Below are 8,945 nucleotides of genomic sequence, written 5' to 3' on the forward strand. Positions count from 1 at the left end.
TTTCCCCCAAATAAGACATGCTATAACAATAGGGTATATTTCCATTAATGCAGAAGAAAGAACATTGGCTGGTAAAGATGACAGTTCTTTTGGCCGCACATCAGCGAACCACTGGTTATTAAAGAACCCCCCAAAACCAACGGAAGGAGCTGCGTCGGTGAATAACCTAATGGCCACAGAAGATTCTGGATTATCGTTATAGAAAAAAGAAATGCTGTTCCATTCCTGGAGCAGCAAAGACCAGAACTGGAGCTCTGATCTGCACCCTTCATCCAAATTAACCATGTCGTGTAGATTTTTGACAGTTTTTGAGAGGTCGAGAAGCCTGGATATGAAGGAGCGGCCCTGAGGAATAACGCGCATGGCGAAATTGAGATGACCCAGCAGGGAGAGCAATTTTCTTTTTGAGATGGTTTTTGACCCTGCTCCTTCATAATTTCTCTGATGCGGTTTAATTTTTCATGTGGCAGGGACGCTTTCATGAGATTGCTATCTAATTTAATGCCCAGAAATTCAATGACTTGGAGTGGACCTGAAGTTTTTTCCTCAGATAGGGAGACTCCTAGATTTGTGAAAGTATCTTTAAGCATGGTGATAGCATGATCTGGCTTGGCATGAGGGTAATCTACAAGAAGAAAATCGTCTAACAGGTGAAGCACAAACGGCAGCTTGCAGTTATTTAACAGAATCCAGCAAAGAGCCTCTGACAATGTATCGAATATTTTTGGGCTGCTGCGACACCCGAAGGTGAGTCTAACTGAAAAATACATTTTCTCTCTCCATTTAACGCCAAACAGATGCCACTGAGAAGGGTGTAAAGGCATAACTTTAAATGCGTAAGTGATGTCAGCTTTTGATAACCACGCGCCCCTACCTGCTTGTTTAATGAGCTTAATGGCATCGTCAATAGAGGCATAAAACAGTGAGAACGGTGGCAGCGGAATGAGACTGTTAATGCTTTGGGCTTCGTCATTGTGAGGAGCAGATAAATCGATAATTAAACGCTTTTTGCCAGAATATTTACGGGTAGCAACACCAATGGGGTTAATGCGCGTTAGAGGAAAGGGTGATTTATCGAAAGGTCCGATCATGAAACCCTTCCTGACTTCTTTCTCCAGTAAAGTATCTACTGTCTCAGGCTCTTTCAAAGCAGATTGCAGATTATCACACACATATGACACCTTAGGCAACCAAATTAGACCAGCCATGAAACCTTGGATCAGTCCAGTGATCAAATAATTGACAAAGCAGCGGTTTGGATGCTTCCTTAAAGCCTTTCCCAGCTCAGGCACGTTGACTGGGGTTGAAGGTTTTATTTTTTCTTTTCCGACCTCGAAAGGCGGGTTCGTCTGGGGCACACTGACTTTGGATGCCCGTCCCCACAATAGCTGCAAGCATGGATATATTTACAGTTAACAAATCTGCACACATTCTCATTGAAATTATTGCACATTGGAGTCCAAGATGGTGTCACCTTAGGCTCAGATTTTAAGCCCGCCGGTGGATGGACTATAGCCACGGATTTAGGGCACATATTGGAGGAGTGTGAGAAAGAGCCACAAATGGAGCAGGAAAGAGCTTGACGGCCAGTGCAGTGCCTGCTAATTAAAGCCAGGTCAACCACGGACCAGTCCAGTCTTTGATTAAACCTTTGAATGAACATGGCAGCTTTTGCAGAGAATGATTTATGGTATTCATAGAACAGAGTTCCACCGTATGTCATGGCAAGATCGGCAATGATGGCAAGATAAGTGTCCAGTTCAGCTCTGCGGGATGGATGGACTTCACAGATTACATCTCTGAACACGCCAAAAGCTACAGTGAATTCTGCTAGTGTCAGAGTCTTTGAAAGTCTAGGATCACTCGGCCTATCTTAGCATCACAGACACATCACCACAGTCTACTACGCGCCTATCGCTGAAATCTGAGCACAGCAGGATTTTAACAAGATTAACATCATTACCTGCGAGGATCTGGCTTCTCAGATTGGAGGAGATGGCAGCCGCAGGAGGGTAGAATGGGACACCGGTGGAGATTGGAACTGCACTTCCCAGAGATCTACGGGGGATTGTGATGCCGTCGAGGGGTGCCGGAGTGACGTCATCGGTCCGTGACGATGGTCCCGCAGCCGAGGAAGAAGCAGCCTAGTCCCGGGATGTAAACACGGCGGCCTGGGAAGAAGAGCTGGACAATGGAGCGGCACAGGCCTCGAAGGTCTGGATTCTGGAGTTCATGTTTGAAAGAGATGACTGGATGGATGACAGCGCTGACAGGATGGCGTCGTTTGCCGGAGCCGCGGAGCCGGCTGCTGAGGCCAGGGCTCTAGCTCTTTTGGGCAGCGGGGCAGCGGCTGGAGTCGGTGCGTCTGCTGGGTTTCGGGAGCGGTATTTGCGTTTTGCTGGAGCTTTCCGAGGGGCGGAGGAAGGAAGGTGATCAGCAGGTGGAGATTGGAACCCAGCGCAGCCCATGAATAGTGTGAACAGTTCCTGGTGCGACGCTCCGACTGGAGCGGTAATGTCGTTGCAAAACAGAAACTCTAAAAGCCTTGGAATCGGCCAGTCATCAATCAATGGAATATTTGCGGCTTTGCCTGTCAGGCGAGAGCTTCGACGGCGAGAAGGAGGCCTCTCGTAGTCGCGGATGGCTTCCTCTGCCTCGGAGTTTTGTTGCGACTCCATGATGCAGTCGATTTGCCAGGGATCCTCATCGTGGACGGAGGCCAGCGACATCAGGAGCAGCAGGGTGAGTACAACCACGAGTAGTGATCTCTTCTTCATGCGTGAGTTTGTCTTGCGATCACCAGCAGAGGAAGCAGCAAAAGGGGCCAGGCTAGAGCTGTTTAAATAGCGCGCTCTGAATGCAATTTTCCAATAGGAGCAAAGGGGCAGTCAGCTGAGCCATCAGCTGATTGAGGATTGCTTGCTTGCCGTTAACGGCTAATTTAGAGCTTGACGTCGTGGCCTGCCAGAACTAACGCTATGCTTGATAAATAATAACTTTCACTGCTTAAAGATACTCAATAGCTCAGCTAATACCTGAAATGTCATTGGAAAACAAACCACTGCAGCAGCATATTGAGTCACCCTCTTGCAATTGGACTTTGAACTTTGAACACAGTAGTGGTACTGTGAGGTACAGTAGTACTATGGTACTCCAACATTATGGTATCATATGTACCATGGTGTTTTAGTACCGCGGTCTACCGTTGGTACCAGTATACAGTGCAACACTACTTCAGTAATGTGTAAACTAATTTAATTTACATGCCTCTGCAGTCGTATGTTCATATAATATGTTAAAGAATAATATTTCCATACATTACCTCTTAAAGTCGACACGGCGACATCATCCAATTTTTCCATGCTGTTAGCTGACTGACTTAGCTAACTTAGCTAGTTAGTGTGTGTGGAATTGATGGCTGTCTGAGTGAGTACAGGGTGTATAACTCCTTCTACTATCACATAAAGCGGACACATGCGCATCATCTTCTCCAAGTTGAAGCGGTGGAGGCGGAAGGACCGACTCGCCACAGTTTACCCGGAGCAGATGACCAAAGTAATGCAAGTCCCGTGCCTGAAGCGGAGGGCTCAAGCATCGCCATCCCAACGGTAAGTCGTACACAAGTCGTGACACAAGCACAAAACGGGCTGTGTCTGATCCGAGCACGTCCACAAAATGTGTTTGTTTTTATCAATGACAGACTCTTGTTATAATTTCAAGCGAAAGTAATAGCAGTGTTGAAAGTAATGCGTTACTGTAATTCCACTACTAACGAGTAATCGAACCAGTTTCCTCCTTTATTAGCTTATTGGAATACAAGTTCAGTTCAGAGGCCTATAGTAATGTTAATTTATTGGCAAGAGAGCAAGTGAAGGGATACTATTTAGTATGTGTGTCAATCTTAACACTCATGAAGTACAGATTTTTTCTGATGCTGTCAAAGTCATTGTTTTTTTTGTTTTTTTTTTACAGTTTTTTTTATTATTTGTTGTTATTTTACATACTCAAAATAAAGACATCAATCAGTAAAAATATACCCATTTTATACCTTTTTATAGGAAAAAATCTAGCTAGCTAGATTACCTGGGTAGTTACTGTCAGATTGTCTGGTGGTGCTACCCACCAATACCAATATTTTTCCTGTTTTAATAGATATGTTTGTGGTTAACCTGTTTCAGAGTGAATTTCAAGACGATGGAGAAGGTCGCATGAATGTTGACCTACCTAAACATGCAACTGCCTTTCTTCTTCAAGCCAGAGAAACCCATCGACTGACACAGGTAATTTATTTTCCAATTACTTGTATTTCATTTTTAGTAGCAAGCTTGAAAGCAATAAGCTTAAACTGTAGAATGACTTAGGCACTGTTCAGACCTGGCATCTTGGCTGATCCGATCACAGGTGGACAGCTTAAGGCATGTCAGAGAAACACGTGACATTAGAATGTGTCTCCACATGCTTCTTCAGTGACCACTTGTGATCAGCTCTCACTTCCCTGCTATATATGCAAATGGACACATAGTTTGCTTACAAAATCTGCCCATCCACTATATTTACTGAGCATGAGCTAAGAATATTGACAACATAATACATACAACACTTACACTTTTATTTAGCACTGTCCACTTGTGATCCTATTGCTCAAAACGCGTTATATGATCAACTGTAGAGAAGGTCTTAAAGCTGCAGAAGGCAGTATTTTTTCATAACCTCCGCCAAGGAGGTTATGTTTTCGCTGGCATTGGTCTGTTTGTTTGTCTGCAAAATAACTCAAAAAGTTATGAACGAATTTTGATTTCCAGGAAAGGTGGATAATGGGACAAGGAACAGATGATAAAATTTTGGTGGTGATCGGTTGAAGCAAAGTTGATAAAATAATAAATAAAGTCTATGGTCTGACAGCCTCAGCAGCAATTAAGACGGTGAAAATAGCGCCATCTGGTGGCCGGAACGCACGTCTTGTTCTACTTGCTAAATATTGTTGTAATTCCAAAGTTGAAATTATATTCTGTGTTGGTACAAAATAAAAACGAAATAAATAAATATACTAACTATCACTAAATAAATATCACTAACTATGTAACTGAAGGGTAAAGTGTTTCTGTGAGTTTGCGTGTTGACTGCATTTTTATATGAATTTTATAATGTAGTATTTTTTTTTGGTTTGTTTGGGTTTTTTTTCCTCCCCAGAGAGCTGTTAACCAAATGGTGAGTGGAGTCCAGCAGTATCAGGCCGCATTATTGGAGCACCTCAAACCGCAAATGACCGGCATGATTGAGAGACATTCTGGGGACCTGGATCAACTAAAGAGTGATGCAATGGGGATATTTGAGTTTGTTGACCCTTTCAGTCAAATTGCTTCCACCCATTTGCAGGATAAGACCATCAAAGAACTGTTAGAACCCGTTGAACCAGAGATTGTTGTCGCAAAACAAACAGTATGTTACGTGAAACATGGAGACTCCAGAGTTCTTACCATTAGGGATCATTGTTTTCATTATATACCGTTGGTGAAAAGCTTGGAGCAGCTGTTATCACATCCAAGCATTATTGGAATGATTGACGAGAGGCCACAGCCATGCAAGGATGGATTTTTTCATGATTTCATTGATGGAGACATTTTTAAGTCGCACCCACTGTTTATGAAAGTTCCCACAGCATTGCAGTTAATTTTATATACAGATGAAATTGAGCTATGCAATCCTCTTGGATCCCGGGCAAACAAAAACAAATTGCTATTGATTTATTACACCTTAGGTAACATCAGCCCTAAATACAGATCAAGACTTGCTGCCATTCGTCTGCTTGCCGTGGTAAAATCAAAAGATCTTTCCAATTGTGGTATTGATGAGATATTTGAGAGGATTAACCGTGACTTCATGGAGCTGTGTGATGGTGTCCAGGTTGTCACTGCAGATGGTGAGAGGACAATTTATGGGGCACTCATGTCTGTGTGCGGAGACACTCTAGCTCAGCATGAAGTGGCTGGTTTTAAGATAGGAGTGGGGTTTGCCTACAGTAAATGCAGGCACTGCGAATGCAACTTTGAAGACATGCAGAAGCAATTTAATGAAGATTTGTTTGTTAAAAGGACAATGGCAAGTCATAACAGGCAATGTAATGACATTGAAAAGACGAACACTGACTTTCTGAAAGACAATCTATAAATGACATATGGTATAAACAGGCGAAGCAAATTAACAGAATTTCCTCACTTTGATATAATCAATCAAACCCCACAAGACATCATGCATGTCATTCTTGAAGGTGTTGCCCCATATGAAATCAAATGTGTTTTAAAGCATCTTGTGCTTTCGGGGCATATGGACTTAGACACATTCAACAGTGCAATTATTTGTTTCCCTTATTCTCCTGTGGATGCAAGAGACAAGCCTTGCCCCATATCTGTAACTACACTGTCATCAAATGACAATAAATGGAAGCAGTCAGCTGGGCAGATGCTGGTTTTGTTAAAGATCCTGCCATTTCTCATTGACAAAATTGCAGAAAATGATTACACACAAATGATACTTAAGTTTTTAGAGATAGTCAAAATTCTGTTTTCACCCATTATTACTCTCTCAACTCTTTCAAGGCTGAAGCTTTTAATAGAGCAACATTTAAAACATTTCAAACAACTGTTTCCAGATGCAAATATTATACCTAAACAGCATTACTTGCTGCATCTTCCTTCTCAGATTAAGGCACTTGGTCCTACAGTGAGACATATGTGTATGCGCTTCGAGTCAAAGCATTGCTTTTTTAAGCAGTGGGCTTTGAAAAGTAGTTTTATAAATATCTGCAAGTCTCTTGTGAAGCACAACCAACTTTATGAATGCAGTCAGAATGTGCACAAGAAGCATCCAATTTGTTCAAGTGAAGATGACATGGGCCCAGCCTCTGAGGTGAAAAATGTTCACTATGTGGAAGGAAAGATTAAAGACTTCTTAGGAATAGAGCATGTTGAACATATAGTTTCGGTACAGTGGATTATGCAACATGGAAATAAGCATACATGTGGAAAATCTTTGGTTATTTCTAATGTCATCAGTGATACTCCAGAGTTTGCACTTGTGAAAAACATCTATGTTTTAAATTCGCCAGTGTATTGTTTTGAATGCCAACCTCTCTCTACAGTTGGGTGGAATGATCATTATTTAGCTTACGAAGTAGAAGTTCCCTACCTAGCTCAAGCCAATATTTTCGTGGATGTTCAAAAGCTTGTTGATTATACACCATACTACTATGTAAATTTCAATAATAGCAAGTACATTCCACTGAAGTATGATCTCACAGACATCATCAAACATCATTCTTAAGTCTGTATTGAGTGTGGGTATTTGGGCTATTTGGGCTTTAAACAAACTAACAAACAATTGAGTATGTATTTTTACTTCTTATTTTTGGAATAATGTGTTGCAGTCTGTCCAAAGTTTAACAGAATAGAGAAGGACATTTAATTCCAGCTTTTGCTTCTCTTTTTTACATATCACATGGACATGGTTTGATGGATCTGTAAGAAAAATAGCAATTTTCAATAAAGCAGATTTGTTGTCTCAATTCAAGTGTATTTCTTGAAACAAGACCATTCATCTTTTACAAATAATACAGCAGCTTAAAAACCTTATGACATGTCAAAAAGCTAGTTTCATCTGAGATATGATTCAAAACAAGATGTTTTCAAGACTATTTCACTTAATAGGATATTCAAGATGCACCATCTAAAAACAAGCTCATATATCTCACTTAAATGTTACTCTTTAGGTGATTATGTCTTGTATTAAGTGTGATAAGATACTTAAATGTTACTCTTTAGGTGATTATGTCTTGTATTAAGTGTGATAAGATATTTTGACTAGAAATTAGAAAATTATACTTAGCAAGATTTTGAGTTTTTGCAGTGTGTGTCTCCAGCTGTAGCATAGGAATTCCAGAGATGACAGACAAGCATGATGGTACCAAACCTGGTAACCTCATGACAGCTTTTCTCCAATGCATACACACAAAAATGAATCTATGCATACAGTTAAGAGAACTTGTAGGTCAAGGATCAACATCAAGACTTCAGACTGGGGGCATCGGTAGCTTAGTGGATAGTGCCGGCGCCCCATGTATAGAGGTGATGCCTTGCAGCAGCGGTCGCAAGTTCAACTCTCACACTCTTCACTCTGTTCTGTCCAAAAAGGACTTCAGACTGCTGAACTGATGAAAATTTTAAGTGTTTTCACTCAAATACAAACTCTAAATCACATTTTTGCAAAACCCTAAGGACAAATTGGCACTCAATTTAGCACACTTTCTTCCACTGGAAAACACCAGCCTTACAAAATGCCACATCCTAATTACTATTTAGTCTAAGCATGTGTCAGAGCATAAAAGGGGCCTCAGGTGACTTCAACTGTGTTGGGGAAAAATGGAGGGGCATAAAGAACGGTAAGCCCTACTGAAGAAACAGTTCTTTTGCAGGCTGAACATTATACTGTATCACAGTCACAAACAAATATTGGCTTTGTAATCTTTTTGTATTTGTGTACTGATTCCATACTTACATCACCAGAAAAACAGTCTCAACATAATCTGACTACAGTGTTTCTCATTTTACCAAAATATACCGCGACTTTTCCAAAATGGATAACATTTGTCTATTCTCAGAACTCTGACAATGTAGCCGGATCAACTATAGGTTGCAATTTTTGAGTTATGGCCAAAAACACATTGTGTTAGGTCACACTAACTTTGACCTTTGACATTAAACCACCAAAATGTAATCAGTTCTTTGCTGAGTCCAAGGGAATGTTTGTGCCAAATTTGAAGAAATTTCCTCATGGCTTTCTTGAGATATCACGTTCACAAGCATGAGACGAATGCAAGGTCACAGTGACCTTGACCTTTGACCAGCAAAAGCTTTTCTAAGTTTGAGAAAGATGTATGACAGCAAGACAAG

The 8,945-nt window shown here is 41.2% G+C and overlaps 2 protein-coding genes across 3 annotated transcripts in view; one reads left to right on the plus strand and one right to left on the minus strand.

Annotated features, from left to right (window-relative positions):
- The window catches only part of LOC126406520 (uncharacterized), a 44,448-nt gene extending 42,349 nt beyond the window's left edge, over positions 1–2,099 (minus strand). The window contains exon 1 of one of the 2 annotated variants that reach the window (XR_007571704.1): positions 1,964–2,099. The gene's annotated coding sequence lies outside the window, so the exon portion shown is untranslated. The remainder of the gene's footprint in view (positions 1–1,963) is intronic. The other variant, XM_050070832.1, reaches the window with a different exon arrangement.
- A 503-nt stretch (positions 2,100–2,602) lies between these two features.
- On the plus strand, positions 2,603–7,559 carry LOC126406527 (uncharacterized). Its single transcript, XM_050070844.1, has 4 exons — positions 2,603–2,742; positions 3,468–3,608; positions 4,179–4,280; positions 5,191–7,559. The coding sequence occupies exons 1-4, from the start codon at positions 2,641–2,643 to the stop codon at positions 6,166–6,168; spliced, it is 1,323 nt and encodes a 440-aa protein (XP_049926801.1). The 5' UTR covers positions 2,603–2,640; the 3' UTR covers positions 6,169–7,559.
- The last annotated feature ends 1,386 nt before the right edge of the window (positions 7,560–8,945 follow it).

The sequence above is a fragment of the Epinephelus moara genome, chromosome 19 (assembly GCF_006386435.1).
Source record: "Epinephelus moara isolate mb chromosome 19, YSFRI_EMoa_1.0, whole genome shotgun sequence".
In the NCBI taxonomy this organism is placed as follows: domain Eukaryota; kingdom Metazoa; phylum Chordata; class Actinopteri; order Perciformes; family Serranidae; genus Epinephelus; species Epinephelus moara.